This window comes from Lycium barbarum, chromosome 8 (assembly GCF_019175385.1).
Source record: "Lycium barbarum isolate Lr01 chromosome 8, ASM1917538v2, whole genome shotgun sequence".
Taxonomy (NCBI): Eukaryota; Viridiplantae; Streptophyta; class Magnoliopsida; order Solanales; family Solanaceae; genus Lycium; species Lycium barbarum.
This window is the reverse complement of record NC_083344.1, coordinates 8,397,957-8,413,668: the sequence shown is the minus strand read 5'-3', so window position 1 is coordinate 8,413,668 and position 15,712 is coordinate 8,397,957. Positions and strand designations below refer to the sequence as shown.

The window sequence follows — 15,712 nt, the reverse complement described above, 5'->3', positions numbered from 1 at the left end:
AAAGAGTGTCACGTAAAATAGATTTGAAGTATGTTATGTGTAGTTGTCCTTTTAGTAAGCAAATTTTGAAAACACTTCAAATGACCAAAAAAAATGGACCTTTCGGGAGCCGAATTTAGAGTACAAGTTGATGCCTACTAATTAGCTTTGTAGTTATTTGGTTTACTGTAGCATGTTAAAAGTTTTTGTTTTCTTGACCAGGACTAAAAGTGCACCATTTTGCAAAGATAAAGGACCATTTGTGTTCAGCATTATATAATAGGGACCTAATTCACCCTATCCCTATAGTTAAGAGACTACATGATAAATTCTGCAGATATCATTTTAGCCACTTAGATTTATCTTTGGTTATGTACGGTATCTTTTGTCCTTTCCACATTTGTTTGTTGATACTCATATTTGTGTTCCTTCTACTGTTTTCTTGAAGTACTTTATTGCAGTGATCTTGCAACTGATTGCTACTTCTCCCAACTCTCTTTCTATCTTGCCAATCTTCCATCGAAAGGTTAGTTATTCCATTAAATAAACTTAGAAAAAAGGAACATTAATCATCATATCATGTTCATGGATATAGAAAGTGCATATGACATCTGTTTAACATTACTCAAAGCCCAGAATAAACCAGAATCTACTGTATAGCTTATGAAGCATAATGTAGAATACTCTCTCCGTCCCAATTTATGTGATATTTTTTGTTTTTAGAGTCAATTTGACAAAACTTTGAAGCTAATTTGTATTAGATTAACATAATAGTTTAAGATTAAAATTTGTATATTTGAAAACTACATGAAGAGTACTACTCCCCCGTGCTAATTTATGTGATATAGTTTGACTAGATATAAAATTTAAGAAAGAAAAGAAGGCTTTTGAAACCTGTGGTGTAAAAAAGCTTTAGATATTTGTGTGACTATAAATCATCTCATTAAGGGTAAAAGGAGAAGTTTTCAGTTAAATTATTTGAAAATATAGAAATGAATCATTCTTTTTGGACAGACCAAAAAGCAAAGTGTATCACATAAATTGGGACCGAGGGAGTATAAGTTGCAATATTTCTCATTACAATTTGGTGAAAAATACTTTTTAAAATGTTGGCCAAAATTCATACAATTTGAATCTCGGGAAGTAAAAAGTATCACATAAGTTGGCACGGAGGGAGTAATGATTAAAACTAACTGAATGACATCAATATGAAAATATAAGGAATTGGCATCCGTGGAACCAAATGCGGAGCTAGGATTTTGAGTTTATGAGTTTTGAATTTAAAAAAGACAGCTTACTGAGTTCTGAATAAACTATTTCACCTAAGTGTTTGGCCTAGTGGTCAATCAAGTCAATTGAGAACCATGAGGTCTCACGTTCAAATTCCAGCAGAGACAAAAATACTAGGTGATTTTTTCCCATCTGTACTCGACTTGGTGGACAAAGTTGTCTGGTACCTGTTGCTGGTGAGAGGTGGCATGTATCCTATGAAAACTTTTTGTACAGATTAAGTAGATTTTTACCACAAATACAGGGTTTGAGCTAAAGCTATTGGGTTTTGTCGAACCCGTAAATTTCACTATGGCTCCTCCCCTGGGTTCTGACGAACCCGTGGTGCTCACAGTCTCATACACTGAGCTTCGATCTATGTACATAAGTAAGTAAGAAGAACAAGTCCACTGGCTAGGCAATTGAAAACCAAATCTGTAATCATTGGGACAAGTATAAGTTTGAAGAAAAGTCATGTTGAAATATCAATGCAATAGAACCTTCTCAAGTTGTAAAACTCAAACTCAAGTCGTTTTTCACAACGATAAGTTAAACTCATAAATCATACACTCAATACTCAAGCTTTTTCTGGATATATTTGAGGTCAGCTTTGCTATCTCTGTTTGCTCATAACTTGATGGAGTAGAGGTGCTAGCAAACAATTCATACCAATTATTCTCTCGTAGGCAATGTGATACGACTAATCAACCTAAGAGCTATATGTCTCCAAACGCGATATCAGACCTTGAGCGATGGCACTACCATTACTTAGCCTCTACAGCTAATCACACACTTAGTTGAACCTTACTGTGCAAAACACCATATAAAACATGTTTACAGGAATGTACTTAGGCACCGGAAATGGTGATCACGCACTGCGTGCCTGGTAACACCCAAGTGTACACACAAATGTACCACAGCGTTGACGAGTCCAATTGCATGGAAAGTCAACTTGTACTAGCCAAATGTAGTATCGAGTTAAGATATCATCTTGAGGGATTGGTTTCTTAATGTACAATCTAGATTTGTCTGAATACTATGTGTGATGAGAATGTTTGGATATTAAGTTCACTTGATGTTAATCTAAAGTCCTATTTAATCATTTTTCATCCTTTCATTGTTACTTGAATATGAGCTTTTCTCAAGTGCATCTCAGCAATTGCCCCTAGTTTGCCTTAAAACACAATTATTTAACCGTAAATGAAAAGTATTCCACATAGAGCAGAATGATTATAGATAATTCATACAACCAACCCAAATAGCTGGAATTGTAACATAGTTGATTGATTGATTAGATCGAGTAAAGAGAACTTCATATCTAGAGTTTTATAGAATTGCAGCATTTAATTTGCATGAAACAGTAAAAAGTAATGAAATTTTGAGGGTGACATAAAACTATATCAAGAAAAGTGGGACAGGATAATAAAATTGTCCTATAATAGCCGGTAGGTATTAGGTGCTGACACTGTTAAAGATTATTTATTTCCCTATTGTCTAACCAAATTTGATGTGTTTGAGATTAAAGACTACAGCCGAAGTGTAAAATCATGTGTACTAACAGAACTGACCTGAACATGCAACAGACTTAATGCTAATACAAGGTTACTATTTTAAGTTTCAATCATGTGTAATAACATAACTGACCTCTTGCAACTTGCAGCTTTCAGGTCATAATTGCAAAGGAAAAACGATAATACAGTAGATATGGCTTATGCTAGTATTGCTTCTCTTATGAGAACAATGGAATCGGTCTTAACATCAAATTCACCAATGCTATCTCTAATCTTTGATCACAGAGAAGAATTACTCGCTCTTCGTGAAAAAGTTAGTTCCTTGGAAGTATTTCTCAAGAACTTTGAGAAAAGCAATCTGTCTGGGGAAATGACAGATCTGGAAGTACAAGTAAAAGAAGTTGCAAATGCTGTTGAATACACAATTGAACTGAGACTAACAGAAGCCGTAATGACAAATGATGAAAAGGTGCATGAGAGGCTATGTGATAGCCTAAAACAAGTAGCAGAGGATGTTGATCGTGTCTGGAAAGAGTCAACAAAGATTCAAGATATAGGCAAACAAGCATCAAAAGAATCTTTGGTTGAAGATTTTTCAAGTTCAGCAAAAGAAGTTCTGAATGTTAAGAACAATATGGTTGGACGTGATGATCAAAGGGAAAGGTTGTTAGAAGATCTGACTAGAGGTTTCTCCGGTGAACCTAAAGTCATTCCGATCGTCGGTATGGGAGGCATCGGTAAAACAACTTTAGCGAAAGAAGTTTACAATGATGCGTACATTCATTCTCGTTTTGATGTTCGTGCTTGGGCTACTATATCTAGCCAACACAATGTAAAGGAAATCTTGATAAGCCTTCTGCGTTCTACAAAGGGTGACACATTTTACATGGAAGGTGAAGCGGATCTAGCAGACATGCTACAAAAAAGTTTAAAGGGCAAGAGATATTTAATTGTCATGGATGACATGTGGAGCACTAAAGCATGGGATGACGTGAGACTATGCTTTCCAAGTGAAAACAATGGGAGTCGTATACTGTTGACTACCCGTAACAATGAAGTAGCTTGTTATGCTGGTACTGAGAATCTTCCTTTGCAGATGGGTTTCATGGATCAAGATGCGAGTTGGAACCTTTTTAAAAGTGCGGGCTTTACTAATGCATCATTACCACCTGAATTTGAGACTATTGGCAAGCAAATCATAGACAAATGTCACGGGTTACCACTAACTATTGTTGTGGTTGCTGGGCTTCTGTCCAAATCTAAAAGGACAATAGAAGATTGGGTAAGTGTTGCCAAAGATGTCAAGTCATTTGTCACAAATGATCCGAATGAACAATGTTCACGTGTGCTTGGGTTGAGTTACAATTACTTGACCAGTGATCTAAAAGCATGTCTTCTGTATTTTGGAATTTTTCCAGAAGATTGTGAGATTTCAGCGAAGAAATTGGTGAGATTATGGATCGCCCACGGGTTTCTGAAGTTGGAAAAAGACTTCGAAGGGGAGGCTGAGAAGTGTTTACAAGATCTTGTCGACAGAAATCTTGTTCTCGTCAGCAAGAAAAGTTCTGATGAATCAAATATTAAATCATGTAAGGTTCATGATCTATTATATGAGTTGTGCTTGAGAGAAGCTCAAAGCCAAAATATTTTTGTCATGAAAGACTGTGATTCTTATAGGGCTCTTCTTACTCCTGGACATCATCATTCGATAACGAGGCGGACATATGATGAAGACAACAATCTCTTGAAACGAACTCGTTCACTTGTCTTTCTTTCTAAGCACCCTGCAAGTTTTACTCTCAAACTAGGGCTTAATCATTTCAATTTACTCAGAATCTTGGAATTGAGCCACATAAGGTTCATAAACTTCCCTCCTGAGATACTGTGCCTCATTTGGTTGAGATACCTTGCAATGTCTGGGTATTTTCACATACCTTCAGAAATTTGCAGGTTATGGAATCTGCAAACATTCATTGTTCAAAGTCGTGGTTCGGCATCTAGAGAATTTTCAGAGACAATTTGGGAACTGATGCAATTAAGGCATCTGAGCCTTGAAAATTTTTATTTGCCAAATCCCCCAAGTGTATCTGTTGGTGAAGAGAGATACTTAATTTTTTCAAACGTGCAAACTATTTCTGGCTTGTCTCCAAGTAGTTGCACAAAAGAGGTTATTTCAGGGATTCGGAATGCTAAAAAACTAGAAATCAATGGAGATTCACGCGACTATTTAAGTTTCCAAGAATCAAGACTTTTCGACAATCTTGTCCATCTACATCAACTTGAAACATTGAATGTTGTTGTTGCTGGGGTATCAGGCTCTGCACTAGTGACCATTCCATGTGCAAAAGCTTTTCCAGCAACACTAACGAAGTTAAAGTTGTCCCGAACTTGTCTAAGGTGGGAGGACTTGAACATCATAGGTGAGTTGCCCAACCTTGAGGTGCTGAATCTGCAGTGGAATGCTTGTCAGGGCCGAGACTGGCATCCAATTGCAGGTGGATTTACTCGATTGAAGCTTTTGCTAATTTGCGATTGTTATCTCAAGTACTGGAGAGCCACGAATGACAATTTTCCTGTCCTTGAGTGCCTTCTGATTAGATATTGCAGATATTTGAATGAGATACCCATTGAGTTTGCAGATATTTACTCACTAAAACTAATTGAGTTAAGTTTTTGTACACCCAAACTCGAGGCTTGTGCTGCACGAATTCAACAAGAACAAGAGGATCTCGGTAGCAAACCCGTTGATGTTCTTATCCGAGGTTCACATCGAGGTGAGCATATATTCCAGAATAAACTTTGCATAATTGCTTATGAAACTTTAGCATATGTTTACCAAGATTACACTAGTTTTCATTTCCACAAGTCATGCTCGTTCAGTTTGCAGCTCTTTTGCTTCTTCTTCTTCTTCTTCCTTTTTTTTTTTTTTTTTTTTTTTTTTTTTTTTTTTTTTTTTAAAAAAAACTTTTCTATTCTTGATTAATACACAAAACATATGAATGACTGGGGATGCTTTGATTGCGTGAACAAAAAGTTAATTGGATTAAAAAACACTAACTAAATTACAAAAAAAAAAAAAAAGAAGATCAAAATGGTATTAGATGTGATTATTTTGTGTAGTTGCTGATGAGTATTTGCCTTTGAAGATTTGAGGCCTTCCTTGCATAAGGATTTACAATGTGGGAATTATAATTTTGGCTTATATAAAGAAACACTCCAGGATGTTTTACTTCTGTGATTTCATTCAGATGATGCATGATGATGATGATGTCGTTCATGATGATGATGACGAAAAGTAGTATATTTTTGGAGGATCCGACATGGGTATGGCAGCATTTTGGAGAGTCCGGGTAGCATAGTGAAGACTAATAATTTACCTGATCTTATTTAATTTATGCCTGCCTTTTTTGAAATCTGCATATGACGTTCTCTGTAATACCATTAACCTCTTGCAACTTGCAGCTCTCAAAGATGGTTCTTTCTTTGATTTCGATGCGGATGAACGAGTACTTATAGTGGAGGACTCAAAGTTAGAGATCTTGAGAATATTAAAGGTACCTGCGCTTTCCTATTCGAAAGACACAGAGGATATTTTTAAAAGGTTTCCCAATCTTCAACAGCTTGTATTTGTTCTCAAGGAATCATGGGATTGTTCAAAAAAGCAATATTGGTTCCCGAAATTGTATTACCTAACTGAACTAGAATCCCTGGGTGTAGTTTTTGAAAGTTCAAATTCAAATGACAATGGGTCCACTGTAGCAACAAATCCGCTGTGGGATTTTTCACTTCCCTTCCAATTTGAAAGAATTGTGGTTGTGTGACTTTCCTCTGACATCCTATTGACTATCAACAATAGCTTGGCTGCCCAACCTTGAAGAGCTGTACCTTGAGTACAATGTTTGGGTGAACTTGTCTACGTGGCAGAAGTGCAAAAGAAAGGAACAATTGAACTATTGCAATATGCTGACAGTTGGAAATTGAAGAAGTGGAAAGATTGCATGATTTTGAGACAATTAATGCTTGTGTATGTGGCAAAGGAGTGAGTAATACAATTGAAGTTTACAACAAAGAAACGTACCTGGCAGAAAATTTGTCTCGCCGTATGAAAAGCAAAGCGAGCAATTTTGCTGCTGCACAACTCCTCAGCGAGTCCGGACTCCAAAAATATTCCAATTTATTTTGGACTCAGTTATTTCATCTGGGTTGTCACAACCCAATTTAGAATTGCGCGGGCACCTACCATTCCCACCTCGATAGGAGAATTCTCAATCAAAATAACACATTTTCCAAGTAAGGAATAAAAATTCATTTTCTTCAATATATGAATAATTAACAGCGGAAATCAAATCAATATATTAACCCAAATAGCAGCAGTGATTACAATGGATAAATAAAATACAATGACTTATTTCTATTCCCACGACCTGGTCTAGACTAGTACAAGAGCGACTAAAGTGGATCCGGAGCACAATGATAACTCTTAAGACTCAACCCCCATCCCGGAATGAAAGGGATTGAGGCCTTTGAGATAGGCACCGTGCATCTTCCGAACATTTCAACAATCCATCACCTGAAACACTCTACACCCCAAAAGGGATGTAGCATGAGTAGTATCAGTACAATCAACACGTACTGAGTAAGCATCATAGGCCGACAATGGTTAGAGGCACATATCAGTAAAATAATTCACAAATAAGCATGATAAGTAAACTAGATCAACAACGTACATTACCTGCCACTCGTCATAACGTCAAACTTTTCAAATTCATTAACTCTTCCTTAGTGATCCGATTTCCTAACTTACCTTATACATTATTTTATCTCACCTACAAGCCACTAGGCAATTTCACACAAGTATAACAAGTCAAATATCATTACGCTATTCAATCTTAGGATACAAGTCAACTCGTCATTATGATATTCATTATTCACCTAATTCTTAGGAAACCAACACGTACAACCGGACCAATGAACAATCAACAAGGATAATCGAAGATCATGGCCTATGGTTATAACACTAAGCCCAATTATATCAAGTCTTAATATACTCAATCCAAATCCATATAACACAAGTACATCACAAGAATATCACAACAAAAGCCAAGTTCAATGCAATGCAATAATGTATGAAATGTATATGCAATGCAATGTTGTGTACACATGTACTCCGGATGGAAATATCGATATCTCGGTAGCATAACCCAGGGTGACTCGCGGTCCATGTACTTCTCATCCCGGATCTTTGCCCAATAGACAGACAAGACTCTGGATCTTTGCCCACGGAGGATTTTCATCACCATAACCCATGGGGGATCCGCAGAGTCCATGTACCTCACGGTCCGGCAATAACCTCGGATATCGCTACCACTCAACCACGATTCCGGGACAACCATCGGATATCGGACCTCACGTTACTCTCATCCAAACCGAGCCTAGCTCATCACAGTGTTTCTTCAAGTATCAACAATGTATCAACAGTATATCATAAAGGATGAGAATGTGTGCAATGTATCAGTTCAATGTCAATAATCAGATCAATATCACAAGTACCACGCATGGGCACTCCAACAATATCATGGAAAGGTTACATAGGCGATATAGAATACTATCCTCGTATCAAGCATCGACAAGTAAGTCACCACAATATCATGAACAAGATATATCAATAGTCTCCGATAATCAACACGGACAAGTCACATAACAATATTACCTCATTTCTTTTACTGCCTATCAACATTAATACATAATAATTTCACCTTATACGTACAAGGCATCCCTAATACCCAGTCTAGAATCAATTCACGATCTTCGATACATTTTATCCATTTCAATACTAATTAAGATTCACTATTTATAGCATAGAACAAATTATGCGCATCATACGGGAATTCCTCATCAAAGGGACGTAGTAGACTAAGTACCGAACAACTACTCCTAAGTCAGAAGAAGTCCACCAATATTCAATGAAACCCAACACATGAAGCTAAGAAGTCTACAGGCCGCAAGCCCAAACACACAAATCGCGCAACAGTACCATCCTAAGAATCCATCCCAACTCCAAAATCCTATACATGCATTCTCCGTTTTCCTCTAGTACATGAATATGTAAATCTAACTGGAGCTTACCAAAAAGGAATCCATAACCTACCTCGAGGCCGAGCGGGTGCCACGAACATCCGTAGATCTTCAATTTGTTCATCACGTTGTAATCTGCACGAAGGAACTTGAGACAATCATGAGACCCCAAAAATAGGAATCACCAGTAGCGCATTTATAAGAGATTCAGATTGATAACGAAAATTGGGAGTTGAATATTTCTAGACTCTTTAGGCTTCCATTACTAAAGAACTTTTTTCCCATCATAATAAAGCTAGGTGATTCATTAACCTCCATTCATGATTAAAGTCAACCACTTAAGCTACTAGGTATGCAAAGTCACCATTTTTAACTCTATTTTTTAGAAACCCATTTTCAAGATTCAAGTAAGAAACCCATTTTCAAGATTCAAGGAAGAAACCCATTTACAAATTTGAGAAGAAGAGAATCTAAGTTAGTAACCACTCTAGGGTGATGAATATAAGAGATTGGGCCAATATAATCCATATTAAGAACATGCTAACCATTTGTCCTTCTAAGCCTAGGAATTGGTGATACCCATTTTCATTTATCTCTAGGTTAAGACCTTAGGAACAATTTACTATGCGAAAGAAGGGATTAGAAGGAGTTAGGAAGGTTAACATTCCTAAGAAGATATGAATTTAAGCTCCTAAAAAGGCTTGAGGGGCGGCTGGAATTTAGGGTTTTGAGAAAATGGGGTCAAATCCCGAAATGAACTCTTAAATAGTGAAAATCACTGTACATCACCGCTTTAGCGGTCTGCCGACTGCCGTTCAGGTAGCATAGGTACCGCTGTGGTGGTCCCTTGACCAGCCCACCTAAACGCTTTGGCGGTGGGCCCACCGCTATAGCGCCACCTCTGTAGCGGCATACTAGCTGCTGCGGCGGTCCCACTGGGCTTGGTGGCCCAAATTTTAATACTCTCACACTACGCGCACAACAGATTCGACTAAGTTAGCGATTTCCAGAAGTATGACTGAGTCGAAGACTTTTTAAAGAGCTGAAGTTGCGAATTTTTTCGAATTTCACATTAACGACGAAACGGATCGTTACATGGGTTTTTTCTGGATCGTTACATGGGCTTTTTCCTACACCTATAAATATTCTATAAGACAGGGTTTTACATAACTTTGGATAACTTGAAACCCTTAGTTCAGAACTTTGGACCTAGAGAGAGCTTGGAGCTACCGTGGAGGCCATAGTTACAGGGTTTTACCTTCTCTTCTCTGTAATATTTATTTTAACGTTTTTTTTATTCAGATGATTTGTTGTTTTTCCTCTATGTCTATGTGGAGCTAAACTTTATAGTTCTAGGGTTTTGAAACTAGCATGAAATTTGACATTTGATTATCATTTTATCTATTAATTTTCCATCTTGGATTATTTATTTATTCTTGGTCTTAATTGTCTAATTACCTGATCAATAGTTAGACACTATCTGTGGTGCGTGAATTGGACTTGAGAGAGGGAATTCACGTACGTAATAAGAATAAATAGAGTTTGTTCGATTTAATCATTTCGCTACTGAGGATAGAGATATACCCTTTAGCCCTACTTAGTTGGTTACGGAGAAATAAATGCATTCTTGTTATGGCGACCATAGAGATATAGGCGTTATAGTAGCATCTACAAGCTTGTGAGTAGTTCGAGAGAATATCATAAAGTTACAATTAACTCGCACTAGTAATCCAGGAAATAAAATAGGTATATCAATTGGAAGACTCAATTGGATTGTTAGTGGTCATAACCCTAGATCTATCTCTTCTCCGATAAAAATTCAATCTTTCTTGGTTGAAGTTCATTATTTTCTTTTATTTTTAGTTAGTTTATAAATATAACTTTGGATTTTATTTCTTGTTTAGATAATTAGCATTAGTTTAATTTAGTAAATAGTTAATCATAAGTCCCTGTGGGTACGATATCTGGACTTTAAAATCCTCTATTACTTGTAGGACCACGTATACTTGCGTGTGCATTTGGGAGCAACAAGTTTTTGGCACCGTTGCCGGGGACTTAGAAATTAATTGGTTATATAGGTTAGACTTTTCTTTTTGTCTATTCAAGTGTTATTTTTTTTTTCTTTTGTTTAATAGTCTTGTATTCTTCTTGACATGGTATCTTGGAACGAAAATTTATCGAATGTTGGGTATTCATGTTTTAATGATTTTTTGACACTTTGTGGAGGACCCCACTTATGGAAAATTGTTCTAAAATTTGGATCATATGGAATGTGATGTGTGACCCTTCTAAATTCTATGATTGAAACTTTTGTAATTGGTGTGGTGGTCAATGGAAAGAGTGTCCTAAGGGTTGTTCTAGTCTCTCAAGTGATTTTCACAAAGTGGATATTGTGAGTGATAGCCAATTGATTCGATCTCAATGATTGGAGGTGTGGGGAGATTATCTTGATGAAATTACAAGTGACTTGACACACTTCATGGAAGAAAGAACAAAGCTCGGACAAGAGATAGACCAATTTGGCTCAGATATCCATGACCTGCAAGCTCAATTGAATAAAAAGGTTGAGGCGTCTGATGCCCAACTACATATTATCTTGGATAGTGGCCGGCATGTGGAGCAGATAGAGGAATCATTTCTAAGGAATTTTCTCTTGGTTATCTCCTGAAACTTTTTAGTATCAAGCTTTCCCATTCTCTTGACACCGATTAAAGCTCGAGAAGAGTACTGCTTCATTCCCTAAAAGCCATCAAAATCATGTTTCATTTGTCAAATTTTCACCACGTAAGAATGGTTTTCCCAAGTAAATTGACTTTGAAAGATGGGACTTCTATGACCGCATAAATCTTCATGATTTGAAGCCTGCTAGTTAAGTCCTTACAATTAAAAGTTATGCATTAATGTATAGACTTGAATATTCAGCAACATAGAATATGGTAGCAGCTCAGTTGATGGTGCAGATTTTAGGAAATTTCTAATAGGTTGAGAACGAAAACTGAACATGTATATACAACTCTCTCAGGTCAAAACGAATTGAACGTGCTTTATTCTGCTCCTAATCATTCATGATGTTCTTACTCCATTTAAGGAAAAATAGAAACTTCAGTATTATTCACAAAATAGCTAAGGATATCACAGAACTATAAAGAGTTGTACTTACATTGATCAACTCCTTCCTGGCACTTACATTGATCAACTCCTTCCTGGCATCTTTTAACTCAACATTTGCCTTTTGCTCTTTAACAACAAGAGCTTGATTCAAGCTTCAAGAGCTTCCAGTTCTTCTTTTTTCTCAATTAGGCTCTCTTCGAGCATGTCTAATTTTTTCTTCACATCTTGGCCCTCTCCCTCTCCCATGTGTTTTGTTACTTGCATAGCCCGTGAGACGTTCGATCTCCAACTCTAGCGCTTGCTTTAAGTCGAGTTTCTTTTGCAGCTCTATGTTCTCTTGACGGAGAGTTTCTTTTGCCTTCTGCAAGTAAAATTATCTGTGGATGTCAGAGACTTATTATGTAAGTTCAGTGAAACCACAGAATGGACATACAAACCTTCTGTTCCTCTGCCAAACGTAAAACCTTTTGATCAACCTTCTTTTACTCCATTGCTGCTCTCTCATTCTTAAGCGCATAAAAGAGAAATTTTATAGTCAAACATTTCCTTAAAAAAGTGCAGGCCAAGACAATATCTGATATATTCCTACACTAAGTAATGACAGTAAACATCGGCAGAGCTTAACTCAGACTATAATTAAAGTTGGACGCGAGTAACCATCGGCAGAGCTTCATTTTGGAATAATTTATTTGCACGGAAGAATTTTCAGATGCATATAACATAAATATGGAAAATCGGAGCAATGGAAGGAGGAGAGAAGCAAACTAAAAATATCAATAACAGTTCCCCGTTGTATTAGAAAGCATATGCTTTCTTCTTATGTTGAATGAAGCTTGTTTGCATTGACAATACAATCTTAGTTCTACAAACTACATCATCTTATTTTTATACCACAGAGTTTTTGTAAACAGGTTAAAGTCAATCAATTAAACAGCAATCCATATTCCAACTAGTACATGCTAATAATTTGGATGCCTGATAACATATGCTTTCCAATACAAAGATCAATTAGCTTTCTAATACAAACATTACCCCCCACATAGTTTTTCTGGTTCTGCTGGCTATCTTTGTCTTTGAAGACACCGAAAGGGTTCTCAACTGGATAAGACTAAGTCCATGATCAGTCCCCAAGGATATCTGAAATCCGTTTAGTGGCTATACTTCAGCTTCTTCTATTAATAATATATTATTTTTTCTTAGAATACTTATCAAGTTGTCAATACACGGAGAAGCAAAACTCTGTTAATCAAGTAAGACTTTCTACCATTTGCTTCAACAAATGAAGCTCTTCTCCCAATTATATTACTGCTATTTTTTTAATTGAAGGATTCTCCTAATTTATAACAAATGAAACTTTCTTTATCTTCGAGAATTGTCAGAAATTATCCTTTATATTTTAGGAAAGCTTAAAGCAAATTCATACATTTTATGAAGGTATCGATTAAAATATAATTTAAGGTAAGAAAATATTTTGAAAACTGTTCATAAATAGACATAAATCATTTACTTAGAGGTTTGAAGACAATTATATGACAAACGAATTATTGAGTGATTTTCTTGATTTAGTTAACATAAGATGCACGATGCGGCGCACGGGATGCACGTGTGACGCACACAAAAGCTATTGTTACTGAATATAATTGAGACCTCTTATTACGATTTGGCTTTAGGCAACCAATTCCATTGAGATGCCTTTGCGAAGATGTGATGTTTCAAGTTGTCGCTAATCAAATTCATGTGTAGCTCAAAGTAACAATCAGACCCCTAATTTTAATAAAATATGATCTTTAAAGTTTTGGGTAAGTTTGTTCGCTTACTCGAAACTTATTGGGATGGTATGGGTGAAATTCCGAGGACATGGGGGTGTTTCACCACATGTTGAGCTATGTAATTAATGAAAATTTTGTTGATCCTGGTGTAGCCGCAAATGCGAATGACTAGTCGCAAATGCGGAATTCGATTTCACAAATGCGAAGGAGGCTGCGCGGGTGGGAACTACATATATGAAGGGTGGCCCACATTTGTGATGTCACAAATGCGATGTCTTAGTCACAAAAGCGAAACCGGCCCATCCCAAAGTGCTCCACAAATGCAATGTTGTCTCAATCCTGTTGTCCTATTTACAGTTGTATTAGCAGCATAATTTTTTTTAACAATGTCTACACTTCGCTTTACCATTTACAACGACCTAATCAACATGATCCCAAAACTTGGATCTAGATTGTATTTTTTTCTTTTCTTTGTAACCTGGCGTCAAGTGAGTCGTCATTGTTATCATCTTTATTAGGTAAGCTATCACTTTGACCAGCCACACTTACTCTACTTTCATCTGCCATTTATGAAAGATTAAAAAAAAAATCACACCATAAGGGACAAAAATTCAAATTAAGATAGTTAACCAAACAAAAGCATAAAAAAAATTCAAGACAATGAAACAAGGAAAACGAGAGAGCTAATAACTACAACGATGTATTTACGACGGCATTGATTATTCAACAAGGACGACTGTCGAATGCAACAAACAAAAAAATGAAGAAAGTTGAGGACGAATAGAAACAATTACTCCAATTATCTACAAGTTACAACGAGCATAGCAATTTGTCATTCACTCTATGTGATATTAAGTAATTACTCTATTCGAGTGCAATAAATACAGTGTTCATAGCCCAAGCATAAAAAATCAAGACGATGAAGAAAAATGAAATTATGAGGAAGTAAGAGAGAAATATGTACCTAAGATTTAAGATTTGGGATGAAAAATCAAGACGTTGGTTGGAATCGAAGTCGTCGCCGCCGGCCGATCGCATTCAGATGTGAGCCGCAAAGGGAGTGATTGGAGTGAGGAGCTGAGTGAGTACAATAGAACTATGGTTAGTATCTGCTGGAGTGACTCTGTGTACTATTATTCAATTAGTTATGAGCTTGGGTTGGATATAATATTTTGGGCCTAAGGTTTGAGATACTGAGTATTATATTTTTTTTTTGTACTAATGTAATAAAAGTTCGGCTAAACCGAACAATTGGGACCCCATAATAAAAAAACTGAACCGAACATCGAGCTTTTAGAAAATAAAAAACCGTAACCGAACCGAATAACTGGAACACCCAAATCGAAGAACTGAATTAATTCGGTCTGGTCCGATTTTTCAATTTTTTCAATATTTATGCCCAGCTCTAACGTGTGTGATTTTTTGGTAATTCGAAAACATCCTTGGAAAAATTGGAGCACGTGTTAATAGTTGCCAATGGTTCTGTATTTGGTTCTAAATTTGCCAATGTCACAACTCATCATTCTTGATTTCTCAATGTGTTTCTTTAAATAAGTTATATAGTTTAGTTAGAAGGGAATTTTAGTAATTTAGCTTTTAACTTAAGGGCTTCCCACTTTTAAAAGTATAGATATTGACAGATAGTAAGATGAATTGACTATAAATGAAAGCAGTAAGGATTCATATAGTAGATTCCAACTTATTTGGGATTGAGGCCTGATTTTCTAATTAACATGTTTGATTATTTGTAGAATTTCGTATATTACTTTGAAATATTCATTATATTAGCGACAATATAAAAAAATATTAAGATAGTAACCTCATTATAGTGAATACATCACGTGAACAATTTGACAAATTTCAATTCATGAAGGTAAGTAAAGGTTTGTATCTCGCGGTTAATTTTGTTATCCTAGGATGATATTTTTTTTTCATTTTTTTTGGGTTAAACTAAGATGATATTTATACATGTTAAGTTTTCGAATTCTCCCAGTGTTA

The 15,712-nt window shown here is 36.2% G+C and overlaps 1 protein-coding gene and 1 long non-coding RNA gene across 4 annotated transcripts; one reads left to right on the top strand and one right to left on the bottom strand.

Moving 5' to 3' along the window:
- The first annotated feature begins 374 nt into the window (after positions 1-374).
- On the top strand, positions 375-6,832 carry LOC132605866 (putative late blight resistance protein homolog R1A-10). Of its 3 annotated transcripts, none has more exons than XR_009569480.1 (4): positions 375-505; positions 2,909-5,533; positions 6,008-6,083; positions 6,222-6,832. XR_009569480.1 is itself a non-coding variant. In XM_060319128.1 (3 exons), exons 2-3 carry the CDS (start codon positions 2,953-2,955, stop codon positions 6,016-6,018), a joined length of 2,592 nt encoding a protein of 863 aa, XP_060175111.1. In that variant the 5' UTR covers positions 375-505; positions 2,909-2,952; the 3' UTR covers positions 6,019-6,832. The 3 variants fall into 3 exon arrangements, 1 of the variants encoding a protein (XP_060175111.1); XR_009569481.1 differs by having other exon boundaries at positions 6,008-6,109; XM_060319128.1 differs by having other exon boundaries at positions 6,008-6,832.
- A 139-nt stretch (positions 6,833-6,971) lies between these two features.
- LOC132605867 (uncharacterized) lies at positions 6,972-14,860 on the bottom strand. Its single transcript, XR_009569482.1, has 5 exons — positions 14,679-14,860; positions 12,383-12,451; positions 11,995-12,306; positions 8,908-8,969; positions 6,972-7,339 (listed from the first exon to the last, which is right to left on the bottom strand). It is a non-coding gene; the product is annotated as an uncharacterized LOC132605867 (long non-coding RNA).
- Positions 14,861-15,712: the final 852 nt, after the last annotated feature.

What these genes read in the sequence shown, in the direction of transcription:
- LOC132605866 (XM_060319128.1), top strand. Translation starts at nt 2,953, where the DNA reads ATGGCTTATGCTAGTATTGCTTCTCTTATGAGAACAATGGAATCGGTC.